This window comes from Phyllobates terribilis, unplaced genomic scaffold (assembly GCF_046119375.1).
Source record: "Phyllobates terribilis strain yellow unplaced genomic scaffold, ASM4611937v1 Scaffold_11__3_contigs__length_659146591, whole genome shotgun sequence".
In the NCBI taxonomy this organism is placed as follows: domain Eukaryota; kingdom Metazoa; phylum Chordata; class Amphibia; order Anura; family Dendrobatidae; genus Phyllobates; species Phyllobates terribilis.
In genome coordinates, this window is record NW_027362771.1 from 586,848,851 (window position 1) to 586,863,474 (window position 14,624).

The 14,624-nt window shown below is 47.1% G+C and overlaps 1 protein-coding gene across 5 annotated transcripts in view; it reads left to right on the forward strand.

The window, feature by feature from the left end:
• The window catches only part of BRME1 (break repair meiotic recombinase recruitment factor 1), a 67,448-nt gene that overhangs the window by 37,057 nt on the left and 15,767 nt on the right, over positions 1 to 14,624 (forward strand). For 4 of the 5 annotated variants that reach the window (XM_073654356.1, XM_073654357.1, XM_073654354.1 and 1 more), the window contains one exon: positions 10,698 to 10,769. The exons of the other annotated variant lie outside the window; for it this stretch is intronic. In XM_073654356.1, the coding sequence (XP_073510457.1) occupies positions 10,698 to 10,769 (72 nt within the window). The remainder of the gene's footprint in view (positions 1 to 10,697; positions 10,770 to 14,624) is intronic. 5 annotated transcript variants of the gene reach the window in all.

Below are 14,624 nucleotides of genomic sequence, written 5' to 3' on the forward strand. Positions count from 1 at the left end.
CTCATGTGCCCCCGACACCAGCAGTCCATGTGCCCCCCGACACCAGCAGCTCATGTTCCCCCGACACCAGCAGTCCATGTGCCCCCCGACACCAGCAGCTCATGTGCCCCCCGACACCAGCAGCTCATGTGCCCCCCGACACCAGCAGCTCATGTGCCCCCCGACACCAGCAGCTCATGTGCCCCCCGACACCAGCAGCTCATGTGCCCCCCGACACCAGCAGCTCATGTGCCCCCCCCCTGATACCAGCAGCTCATGTGCCCCCCCCCTGATACCAGCAGCTCATGTGCCCCCCCGACACCAGCAGCTCATGTGCCCCCCCGACACCAGCAGCTCATATGCCCCCGACACCAGCAGCTCATGTGCCCCCCGACACCAGCAGCTCATGTGCCCCCCGACACCAGCAGCTCATGTGCCCCCCTGACACTAGCAGCTCATGTGCCCCCCCCTGACACTAGCAGCTCATGTGCCCCCCCCTGACACTAGCAGCTCATGTGCCCCCCCCTGACACTAGCAGTCCATGTGCCCCCCGATACCAGCAGCTCATGTTCCCCCCGCCACCAGCAGCTCATGTGCCCCCCGCCACCAGCAGCTCATGTGCCCCCGACACCAGCAGCTCATGTGCCCCCCCCTGACACTAGCAGCTCATGTGCCCCCGACACCAGCAGCTCATGTGCCCCCCGACACCAGCAGCTCATGTGCCCCCCGACACCAGCAGCTCATGTGCCCCCCGACACCAGCAGCTCATGTGCCCCCGACACCAGCAGCTCATGTGCCCCCCTGACACCAGCAGCTCATGTGCCCCCCTGACACTAGCAGCTCATGTGCCCCCCTGACACTAGCAGCTCATGTGCCCCCCCCCGCCACCAGCAGCTCATGTGCCCCCCCCGCCACCAGCAGCTCATGTGCCCCCCCTGACACCAGCAGCTCATGTGCCCCCCCCTGACACCAGCAGTTCAATTTGCCCCCCCCACACCAGCAGCTCATGTGCCCCCGACACCAGCAGCTCATGTGCCCCCCGACACCAGCAGCTCATGTGCCCCCCGACACCAGCAGCTCATGTGCCCCCCGACACCAGCAGCTCATGTGCCCCCCGACACCAGCAGCTCATGTGCCCCCCTGACACTAGCAGCTCATGTGCCCCCCCCGACACTAGCAGTCCATGTGCCCCCCGATACCAGCAGCTCATGTTCCCCCCGCCACCAGCAGCTCATGTGCCCCCCGCCACCAGCAGCTCATGTGCCCCCGACACCAGCAGCTCATGTGCCCCCCCCTGACACTAGCAGCTCATGTGCCCCCGACACCAGCAGTCCATGTGCCCCCCGACACCAGCAGTCCATGTGCCCCCCGACACCAGCAGTCCATGTGCCCCCCGACACCAGCAGCTCATGTGCCCCCCGCCACCAGCAGTCCATGTGCCCCCGACACCAGCAGTCCATGTGCCCCCGACACCAGCAGTCCATGTGCCCCCTGACACCAGCAGTCCATGTGCCCCCGACACCAGCAGCTCATGTGCCCCCCTGACACCAGCAGTCCATGTGCCTCCCGATACCAGCAGCTCATGTTCCCCTTGCCACCAGCAGCTCATGTTCCCCTTGCCACCAGCAGCTCATGTGCCCCCCGCCACCAGCAGCTCATGTGCCCCCCGCCACCAGCAGCTCATGTGCCCCAGACACCAGCAGTCCATGTGCCCCCTGACACCAGCAGCTCATGTGCCCCCCCTGACACCAGCAGCTCATGTGCCCCCTGACACCAGCAGCTCATGTGCCCCTGACACTAGCAGTCCATGTGCCTCCCGATACCAGCAGCTCATGTTCCCCCCGCCACCAGCAGCTCATGTTCCCCCCGCCACCAGCAGCTCATGTGCCCCCCGCCACCAGCAGCTCATGTGCCCCCGCCACCAGCAGCTCATGTGCCCCCGCCACCAGCAGCTCATGTGCCCCCGCCACCAGCAGCTCATGTGCCCCCGCCACCAGCAGCTCATGTGCCCCCGACACCAGCAGCTCATGTGCCCCCGACACCAGCAGCTCATGTGCCCCCGACACCAGCAGCTCATGTGCTCCCGACACCAGCAGCTCATGTGCCCCCGACACCAGCAGCTCATGTGCCCCCGACACCAGCAGCTCATGTGCCCCCGACACCAGCAGTCCATGTGCCCCCCGACACCAGCAGCTCATGTGCCCCTCCCTGACACTAGCAGCTCATGTGCTCCCGACACCAGCAGTCCATGTGCCCCCCGACACCAGCAGCTCATGTGCCCCCCGACACCAGCAGCTCATGTGCCCCCCCCTGACACTAGCAGCTCATGTGCTCCCGACACCAGCAGCTCATGTGCCCCCCGACACCAGCAGCTCATGTGCCCCCCGACACCAGCAGCTCATGTGCCCCCCGACACCAGCAGCTCATGTGCCCCCCGACACCAGCAGCTCATGTGCCCCCGCCACCAGCAGCTCATGTGCCCCCGATACCAGCAGTCCATGTGCCCCCTGACACCAGCAGCTCATGTGCCCCCGACACCAGCAGCTCATGTGCCCCCGACACCAGCAGTCCATGTGCCCCCTGACACCAGCAGCTCATGTGCCCCCCCCTGACACCAGCAGCTCATGTGCCCCCGACACCAGCAGCTCATGTGCCCCCTGACACCAGCAGTCCATGTGCCCCCTGACACCAGCAGCTCATGTGCCCCCTGACACCAGCAGTCCATGTGCCCCCGACACCAGCAGTCCATGTGCCCCCGACACCAGCAGCTCATGTGCCCCCGACACCAGCAGCTCATGTGCCCCCGACACCAGCAGTCCATGTGCCCCCCGACACCAGCAGCTCATGTGCCCTCCGACACCAACAGCTCATGTGCCCCCCCCGCCACCAGCAGCTCATGTGCCCCCCCCGCCACCAGCAGCTCATGTGCCCCCCCTGACACCAGCAGCTCATGTGCCCCCGCCACCAGCAGCTCATGTGCCCCCCCCTGACACCAGCAGCTCATGTGCCCCCCGACACCAACAGTTCATGTGCCCCCGACACCAGCAGCTCATGTGCCCCCCCCTGACACCAGCAGCTCATGTGCCCCCGACACCAGCAGTTCATGTGCCCCCGACACCAGCAGCTCATGTGCCCCCGACACCAGCAGCTCATGTGCCCCCGACACCAGCAGCTCATGTGCCCTCCGACACCAACAGCTCATGTGCCCCCCTGACACTAGCAGCTCATGTGCCCCCCCCCTGACACTAGCAGCTCATGTGCCCCCCCCTGACACTAGCAGCTCATGTGCCCCCTCCTGACACTAGCAGTCCATGTGCCCCCCGATACCAGCAGCTCATGTTCCCCCCGCCACCAGCAGCTCATGTGCCCCCCGCCACCAGCAGCTCATGTGCCCCCGACACCAGCAGCTCATGTGCCCCCCCCTGACACTAGCAGCTCATGTGCCCCCGACACCAGCAGTCCATGTGCCCCCCGACACCAGCAGCTCATGTGCCCCCCGACACCAGCAGCTCATGTGCCCCCCGACACCAGCAGCTCATGTGCCCCCCGACACCAGCAGCTCATGTGCCCCCCGACACCAGCAGCTCATGTGCCCCCCGACACCAGCAGCTCATGTGCCCCCCTGACACTAGCAGCTCATGTGCCCCCCCCGACACTAGAAGTCCATGTGCCCCCCGATACCAGCAGCTCATGTTCCCCCCGCCACCAGCAGCTCATGTGCCCCCCGCCACCAGCAGCTCATGTGCCCCCGACACCAGCAGCTCATGTGCCCCCCCCTGACACTAGCAGCTCATGTGCCCCCGACACCAGCAGCTCATGTGCCCCCCGCCACCAGCAGCTCATGTGCCCCCCGCCACCAGCAGCTCATGTGCCCCCCGCCACCAGCAGCTCATGTGCCCCCGATACCAGCAGTCCATGTGCCCCCTGACACCAGCAGCTCATGTGCCCCCGACACCAGCAGCTCATGTGCCCCCTGACACCAGCAGTCCATGTGCCCCCTGACACCAGCAGCTCATGTGCCCCCCCCTGACACCAGCAGCTCATGTGCCCCCGACACCAGCAGCTCATGTGCCCCCCGCCACCAGCAGCTCATGTGCCCCCGACACCAGCAGCTCATGTGCCCCCTGACACCAGCAGTCCATGTGCCCCCTGACACCAGCAGTCCATGTGCCCCCTGACACCAGCAGTCCATGTGCCCCCCGACACCAGCAGCTCATGTGCCCCCGACACCAGCAGCTCATGTGCCCCCGACACCAGCAGCTCATGTGCCCCCGACACCAGCAGCTCATGTGCCCTCCGACACCAGCAGCTCATGTGCCCTCCGACACCAGCAGCTCATGTGCCCCCGACACCAGCAGCTCATGTGCCCCCGACACCAGCAGCTCATGTGCCCCTGACACCAGCAGCTGATGCGCCCCCCGACACCAACAGCTCATGTGCCCCCCGACACCAGCAGATCATCTGCCCCCGACACCAGCAGTCCATGTGCCCCCCGACACCAGCAGCTCATGTGCCCCCCGACACCAGCAGCTCATGTGCCCCCCGACACCAGCAGCTCATGTGCCCCCGACACCAGCAGTCCATGTGCCCCCCGACACCAGCAGCTCATGTGCCCCCCGACACCAGCAGCTCATGTGCCCCCGACACCAGCAGCTCATGTGCCCCCCCGACACCAGCAGTCCATGTGCCCCCCGACACCAGCAGCTCATGTGCCCCCCGACACCAGCAGTCCATGTGCCCCCCGACACCAGCAGCTCATGTGCCCCCGACACCAGCAGTCCATGTGCCCCCGACACCTGCAGTCCATGTGCCCCCTGACACCAGCAGTCCATGTGCCCCACATAAGGACGCGGCCACCACCATGTGTCACTGCAGGCACCCGGCATTTTTCCTTGCTTTCGTCATCTCACAGTTTTGAAGCCGTCCGTTCCAGAAGCTTTTATCTTGGTCTCATCCCTGCAGAGTATGGAGGCCCCGGATCTTCATGGTTTTCATCGTGGACCCTGGCACATTGCAGGTGGCTTTCCTGTGCATGGGCTTTAGGAGAGGATTCCCTCGTGGACGACCCCCATACGTGTAGTTCCCCTGACCTGTACCCCATATTGTGTCACCCCAGTTTGGCTTTCTGTTTCTTTAGATAACAGCAGTGATAATTACAGGTGGATTTTCTTCATCCCTTCTCATCAGAAGACGCTCCTGTCTAGGTGGTAACTTCCGTGCTCGGCCCGGACTCTATGAGATGGTCGCAGTTCCATCTACCATCACTTTTGCTCCAGTATCTTACCGATAAGTAAAGCTTTGCTGATCTTGTAGCTTTTTTTTTTAAAAAAAAGGAAAAAAATGACTCTGCACCATCCAATATATCTCGTGTTAGGGTTTCTCCACACAAACCTTCTGGCTGTCGGGATATTGTGGTGCTCAACCGAGAAGAGAGAAGGCAAAAGATCAACAAAAAAGTATGCAAATTGCCTCTTCAGAGAAAAAGAGGACTTGTACTCTATAGCGCCACCTATTGGAAGCAGCAATCCTACAAGTCACTATCAACCCTTTAACGAGTCTTGCAATATGACTTAGGATAAAAGCCAAATTAGAATCTTAATCTGCAGACACGGTGTTTCGGGCTGTTGGCCCTCGTCAGTGCAAAGTATGAGAACTGATTTGGCTAGATGAGAGGCTCTGGACTGAGGTCTAAGGGGTAACGTTTCTCCGTATGGAGAGTGACATACCAGCTCTGGCACGTCAAGGTAAGGAGGCTTATTCGTGCCAATCACCATCCCAGCAAAACACTTTATTCAGAATTCATTAAAAAATAGATGCAGGAGGATGTAGGCATCATCATTAATTATCCTTAACTACAGGAACTGGCTATAAGGGAGAGACCTTTTCAGGTGGAAGGGGAATTCGTGGTAGGTTTTCTATAGGTTTCTGTTCTTCACTGGCCTCCATTTGAACTTCCAAAAATTCCAACTCGGAACCTCCAAGAACAATGTTCCCTGACGAGCCATCACATCATCCCATTTCTTTATTATTTCTAATGCTTTTAATTCTCCTTTGCTCATGTTAGATGGTAACTCTGGATAGATAAGAACTTCAACATCCTTAACCACTTGGTCATGGGATAAGCCCTGCTAGTGTGGGGGGCATAAAAGACGAATTAATACCACCAGTCAACTTCCTCACCTGGGGAACCTGCTGAGATAAGATCACCACATCACTACTGACCAAGGTGAACGCTCCACCATAAACACCAAGGGGCCAGAAGGACAAGGTTTTTCTCCCTGATGCACAATAGGATTCATCTCATTAGTTGAACAAAAAGATTTAAACAAATGGATTTTTTCGAATGGATTTAAGTGAATCAATTCTGAAGTCTGAACAAATCAGATTTCTCTGATGAGCAACAACTCAAACCTTTTGACAATCCCGATGGAGCGTCCTCGTCCGTGAGAATCACCACCTCGTTCTGGAACCCGTCATCGCCCATCAATGTCTCCACAATACCGGCTTATGCTTGGTTCCCAAACCAAGGTTTATTCTCAATTCCATAGGAAAAATTTGTCCCGATTCATAATCCTAATTCTTGTCCTTTTTTCTTTGTTTAATTTCTGCCTGAATAGGAATTTAATCTTTTTATCTAATTTTTATAAAAAAAAAAAAAAAAAAAAAGCCTGCCGTAGGTTTTCAGTAAGGCGTGTGCACAGTTCGGACTTAGATTTTTTAAGCTCTAAATTAACCTCCATATAGTCTTTCTCATTCTGTTTTAAGACTAATTTCATCAAGTTGCAAGAGACACAGGGAGAAGAGAGAGAAGACAGCGCAGGAGACAGCACGAGAGTGCCGAGAGCGCCGCAGGTGCATCTGCTCCCATTCACAAACAAACTCTTTATCATCTTGATAATGGGAAACCTCCTTAAACATGTAAACCTCTTGGCACTATCTCATTCATCATAGGATTTAACAGTCCAAAACAGCTGTCTTTATCAGCCAGGACCTTAATTTATGCTCCAAGGTCTTAGTGCTTCTGACCTGCAGTTCTGTGGCACAGTCTGATTTATTGCAGCAGCTTGGACCTCCATCCAGATCAGGTCGCGCTGTCAGTGGGGTCATCGGCTCCAGGTCACCCGATCTGTAACTCAGTGAGGGTCAGATAGACCTACTGCAGACAGTGTATACAGCACCCGGGACTGACTGATCTCAGCCTACTGTAGTATCAGTATAGCACATCCAGTGTACGCGTTGTTATACACCATCTGATGTCTGTAGTCACAGTACAGTATATACTAATCTGTATACTGGTTGTGCTGTACAGTGTGCACAGACATCAGACCGTCAGTGGTGTAACCAGAGTCCTATGGACCCCAAAGCAAAATTTTGACTGGGGCCCCCATCAGCATGTTGGTCAGATCTATGGGCCCCTGGAATAGTGTCCTCTATCCTGGCCCTATCCTGTAATAATGTCCCAGTCCTGGGCCCTGTATGTAATAATGTCCCAGTCCTGGGCCCTGTATGTAGTAATGTTCCAGTCCTGGGCCCTGTATATAATAATGTCCCAGTCCTGGGCCCTGTATGTAATAATTCCCGGTCCTGGGCACTGTATGTAGTAATGTTCCAGTCCTGGGCCCTGTATATAATAATGTCCCAGTCCTGGGCCCTGTATGTAATAATGTCCCAGTCCTGGACCTTGTATGTAATAATGTCCCCGTCCTGTTCCTGTATGTAATAATATGCCCGTCCTTATCCCTGTATGTAATAATGTCCCTGTCCTGGGCCCTGCACGTAATAATGTCCCCTTCCTGGGTCCTGTATATAATAATGTTTTCGTCCTGGGCCTTGTATGTAATAATGTCCTCGTCCTTGGCCCTGCATGTACTAATGTCCCTGTCCTGGGCCTTGTATGTAATAATGTCCCTGTCCTGGGCCCTGCATGTAACAAATATTCCCGTCCTGGGCCCTGCATGTAATAATGTCCCCGTGTTGGGCCCTACATGTAATAATGTCCCCATCCTGGGCCCTGCATGTAATAATGTCCCCGTCCTGGGCCCTGCATGTAATAATATCCCCTTCCTGGGCCCTTTCTTTCAACACTTTGCAATCATCTTTGCAATATTGTTTCTTTTGTTACAGAATCTATAACTAGTAAAGTAACTAGCAGTAGTAAACTTGGTTCTGTTATTGTATGTTTGTACTGTTAGTACGCTTGGTTCTGTTACTGCCTCTATAAGTTAAAGGGGTTTTTCAAGTTGTAGACAAATTTCTGTAGTCCCTCTGTCACTGCAGCTAGTTGAATAGTGATAGTCTACTATGCTCGCACTGTCACAGTTCCTCTGTATTCCCAGCGTAGTGAATGCAAGTGTACAATTTCCATAGTTATGGTCACGTGCCGACTACAGTCTCAGCAGCTTTTCTCAGTAGAACATTGAGAGAAGCAGATGAGAATCTAGTCGGTATTTGACTGCAACTATGAAAAACTAGGAAAACGTCGGTGGTATTTTTTTGTGAAGTGTCTTCACTGGTGGCTTTGACGTCATTTTCTGCAGTGGATACCCCTGCTTTTTTCTTAATTTTACACTATAGTGGAGAGCGGCTTAAGCAAAAAATGAGAGTGTCATTTCTTTTAACCTCTTCACGGTTTCTGAACCCTGAAGTGGCTAAAATAGGCAGCAAAACACTGAACACATGCACAGCAATGTCGTTTTTACATTGCTGTGCATTATGTTCAATTTTCGCTGCGCTTTTACAGGCTGATTCCAGGCGGAATCCACCCGAAAAAGATTAGTATCCTAAGGCTATGTTCACATGCAGCATTTTAGCAGCTGTTTTTTTTCGGTTTTTTTTTTTTTATTATGTAAATTAAATGCTGCTTTTTACAGTATCCGCAAAAGCTCTGAGGTTTCAGAAATCTCGTGCACACGTTGTTGTTTTTTTTTATCCTGACTGAATTTAAAACCTGCAGCGTGTCAATTCTTCCAGCATTTTTTCACCCTTAGAAAAAAATGAGAAAGCGAAAAAATGCTGCAAAAAAAACACAACGCCTTTTTTTGCTGCATTTTTGAAGTGTTTTGGTAATACTAACTTTATTAAGCATGTACTGTAGACAGAGCACACGTGTAATCCAGACCCAAAAACGCCACGAAAACGCTGAAAAACAGGTGTGTTTACTGCCAAGGAAGCAGATTTTGCCTGTAGAAAAAAACACAGCAAAAAGGCTGCATGTGAACATAGCCTAAGCTTGGTTTTGGTACCATATCTGTGTAGTAGGTTTGGTTCTTTTACTGCTGCTATGTACTTAGCTTTGTTGTAGTACCATGTCTGTGTAATGAGCATCAGATCTTTGGCGAGGATGTTTCTGTATAGAGTCTAATATATTAAGACCGCCTTAATGGTGAATTTCATATTGTAAACACATTACGGATGGGCCGCTGCTGTGTGCTTGCCTACCAAGCCAATATTTGCCAGCCAAATCTATCTCCATGGGTATATCCATATATCCACCTCCATGAGAATACTGGCTATGGATGTGCTCAAGGATCAAACGTTTTTGAAAAAAGGAAAAAACTTTAAGAATGACCCGACACCATCCAATATATCTTGTATTTAGGGGTTATCCCCATTCACCTTATGGGTGTCGGTATATCGTGGTGCTCCATCAAGAAGAGTGAATGATGTTCTTGCAGTTTTTACCTTTCTTATGTAATGAAATTATTTTCTTTCTCACGTCTGGTGACATTTCTCTTCCATGTGGTGCCATTAGTGACAACATGAAATGTGAATGGGTTTTCTTTACATAACGACCCTTTATAGTGACAGCGGTGTAATGAATAACTACACTTGAATTCTTGTTAATTAGAATTTTGTAGTCTAAACTTAAATCTTTTTATTTTTATTCATAACATTTTTGAGTAATATACGACATTTTGATCACTTTTTATATCTGTTAGGGAGCTGCAGAGACCGATAAAAACGTCAATTCGATTATTTTTACAACATTTACAGAATGAGTTAATTATTTTTTTATTCTCATAGATTGGACTCTCACGGAAGTGGCAATACTCTGTGTGCTTTTTTTATTATTATTTTTACTTTAATTTCGTTTTGAACTGGAAAAAGAAAATTCAAACTTTTTGTATTTTTATTTAAAACGTTTGTGTCTTATTCTCATTGCCAAAGGACACATCGGCTCCCCTGTGCCATCCACCTCCTTACTTTCTTTATCTCTTCTTCTGTAACTTTTCCGAGTTCCTCTTTGTCCCATTGTCTGGAGTGGTCGGTCCCTTCCAGTACTGGGGGGTGAGAGCTCAAGTATTTATTACTTCAATCTCTTGGGTTGTGTTATTCCAGACACACTGGATATAATGGAGGACGGGTGTGAAGGTTGTATTCAATGTCAGAATTGATATGGATAAACATTAAATGTAGTAGGGACCCTCAAGGTCTCCGCTGCGTCTCAGACAAAAGACGTTTGCTGCAGAAAATCAAGTACGACTTGTGATAATAAACCACAGAAAACCTCACCTGCGTATCAGGACAGGTCATCATTAGTAAGTACAGGGCTGAGCTTGCTCATAGGTCGGCAAGGTGTGGCAGTATTAAAGTGGGTGGCACATATTAGGTTCATGGCAGGACCCAATGTCACTGGGATAAGACACCGGCAGGCACTTCTGCCTTTCCCAGTATGAGTTTGTTTTTTTATTTTTATTTTTTTTTTGCATTATTGACAGACGCCAGGAAAGAAGAACAGAAGATGCTTCCTCTACTGTACAAGGTCTTATAATGGAGCTGTCAAATATCAAGTAATTATCAAGAAATAAGATTATAACATGAATGTGTTCAAAACTATAACTACTATAATACTGCCCCTATATACAAGAATATAACTACTATAATACTGCTCCCTATGTACAAGAATATAACTACTATAATACTGCCCCCTATGTACAAGAATATAACTACTATAATACTTATCCTATGTACAAGAATATAACTACTATAATACTGCTCCCTATGTACAAGAATATAACTACTATAATACTTCCCCCTATGTACAAGAATATAACTACTATAATACTGCCCCCTATGTACAAGAATATAACTACTATAATACTGCCCGCTATGTACAAGAATATAACTACTATAATACTGCCCCCCTATGTACAATAATATAACTACTATAATACTGCTCCTATGTACAAGAATATAACTACTATAATACTGCCCCCTATGTACAAGAATATAACTACTATAATACTGCTCCCTATGTACAAGAATATAACTACTATAATACTGCCCCTATGTACAAGAATATAACTACTATAATACTGCCCCTATGTACAAGAATATAACTACTATAATACTGCCCCTATGTACAAGAATATAACTACTATAATAGTGCTCCTATGTACAAGAATATAACTACTATAATTCTGTCCTATGTACAAGAATATGACTACTATAATACTGCCCCTATGTACAAGAATATAACTACTATAATACTGCCCCTATGTACAAGAATATAACTACTATAATACTGCTCCCTATGTACAAGAATATAACTACTATAATACTGCCCCTATGTACAAGAATATAACTACTATAATAGTGCTCCTATGTACAAGAATATAACTACTATAATTCTGTCCTATGTACAAGAATATGACTACTATAATACTGCCCCTATGTACAAGAATATAAGTACTATAATACTACCCCATGTACAAGAATATAACTACTATAATACTGCCCCCTATGTACAACAATATAACTACTATAATACTGCCCCCTATATACAAGAATATAACTACTATAATACTGCCCCCTATGTACAAGAATATAACTACTATAATACTGCTCGTATGTACAAGAATATAACTACTATAATACTGCCCCCTATGTACAAGAATATAACTACTATAATACTGCTCGTATGTGCAGGAATATAACTACTATAATACTACTCGTATGTACAAGAATATAACTACTATAATACTGCCCCCTATGTACAAGAATATAACTACTATAATACTGCCCCCTATGTACAAGAATATAACTACTATAATACTGCCCCCTATGTACAAGGATATAACTACTATAATACTGCCCCCTATGTGCAAGAATATAACTACTATAATACTGCCCCCTATGTGCAAGAATATAACTACTATAATACTGCCCCCTATGTACAAGAATATAACTACTATAATACTGCTCGTATGTACAGTAATATAACTACAATAATACTGCTCGTATGTACAAGAATATAACTACTATAATACTGCCCCCTATGTACAAGAATATAACTGCTATAATACTGCTTGTATGTACAAGAATATAACTGCTATAATACTGCCTCCTATGTACAAGAATATGACTGCTATAATACTGCTCGTATGTACAAGAATATAACTACTATAATACTGCCCCCTATGTACAAGAATATAACTACTATAATACTGCCCCTATATACAAGAATATAACTACTATAATACTGCCCCCTATATACAAGAATATAACTACTATAATACTGCCCCCTATATACAAGAATATAACTGCTATAATACTGCCCCCTATATACAAGAATATAACTACTATAATACTGCCCCCTATGTACAAGAATATAACTACTATAATACTGCCCCCTATGTACAAGAATATAACTACTATAATACTGCCCCCTATGTACAAGGATATAACTACTATAATACTGCCCCCTATGTGCAAGAATATAACTACTATAATACTGCCCCCTATGTGCAAGAATATAACTACTATAATACTGCTCATATGTACAAGAATATAACTACTATAATACTGCTCATATGTACAAGAATATAACTACTATAATACTGCTCCTATGTACAAGAATATAACTACTATATTACTGCTCATATGTACAAGAATATAACTACTATAATACTGCTCCTATGTACAAGAATATAACTACTATAATACTGCCCCTATATACTGTACAAGAATATAACTACTATAATACTGCCCCCTATGTGCAAGAATATAACTACTATAATACTGCCCCCTATGTACAAGAATATAACTACTATAATACTGCTCATATGTACAAGAATATAACTACTATAATACTGCTCGTATGTACAGTAATATAACTACAATAATACTGCTCGTATGTACAAGAATATAACTACTATAATACTGCCCCCTATGTGCAAGAATATAACTACTATAATACTGCTCATATGTACAAGAATATAACTACTATAATACTGCTCATATGTACAAGAATATAACTACTATAATACTGCTCCTATGTACAAGAATATAACTACTATATTACTGCTCATATGTACAAGAATATAACTACTATAATACTGCTCCTATGTACAAGAATATAACTACTATAATACTGCCCCTATATACTGTACAAGAATATAACTACTATAATACTGCCCCCTATGTGCAAGAATATAACTACTATAATACTGCCCCCTATGTACAAGAATATAACTACTATAATACTGCTCATATGTACAAGAATATAACTACTATAATACTGCTCCTATGTACAAGAATATAACTACTATAATACTGCTCATATGTACAAGAATATAACTACTATAATACTGCCCCCTATGTACAAGAATATAACTACTATAATACTGCCCCCTATGTACAAGAATATAACTACTATAATACTGCCCCCTATGTACAGTAATATAACTACTATAATACTGCCCTCTATGTACAAGAATATAACTACTATAATACAGCCCCCTATGTACAAGAATATAACTACTATAATACTGCTCCCTATGTACAAGAATATAACTACTATAATACTGCTCCTATGTACAGGAATATAACCACTATAATACTGCTCCTATGTACAAGAATATAACTACTATAATACTGCTCCCTATGTACAAGAATATAACTACTATAATACTGCTCCCTATGTGCAAGAATATAACTACTATAACACTGCTCATATGTACAAGAATATAACTACTATAATACTGCTCATATGTACAAGAATATAACTACTATAATACTGCTCCTATGTACAAGAATATAACTACTATAATACTGCTCATATGTACAAGAATATAACTACTATAATACTGCTCCTATGTACAAGAATATAACTGCTATAATACTGCCCCCTATATACTGTACAAGAATATAACTACTATAATACTGCTTCTATGTACAAGAATATAGCTACTATAATACTGCTCCTATGTACAAGAATATAACTACTATAATACTGCCCACTATGTACAGTAATATAACTACTATAATACTGCCCCCTATGTACAGTAATATAACTACTATAATACTGCCCCCTATGTACAAGAATATAACTACTATAATACTGCTCCCTATGTACAAGAATATAACTACTATAATACTGCTCCTATGTACAAGAATATAGCTACTATAATACTGCCCCCTATGTACAAGAATATAACTACTATAATACTGCCCCCTATGTACAAGAATATAACTACTATAATACTGCCCCCTATGTGCAAGAATATAACTACTATAATACAGCCCCCTATGTACAGTAATATAACTACTATAATACAGCCCCCTATGTACAGTAATATAACTACTATAATACTGCTCCTATGTACAAGAATATAACTACTATAATACTGCTCATATGTACAAGA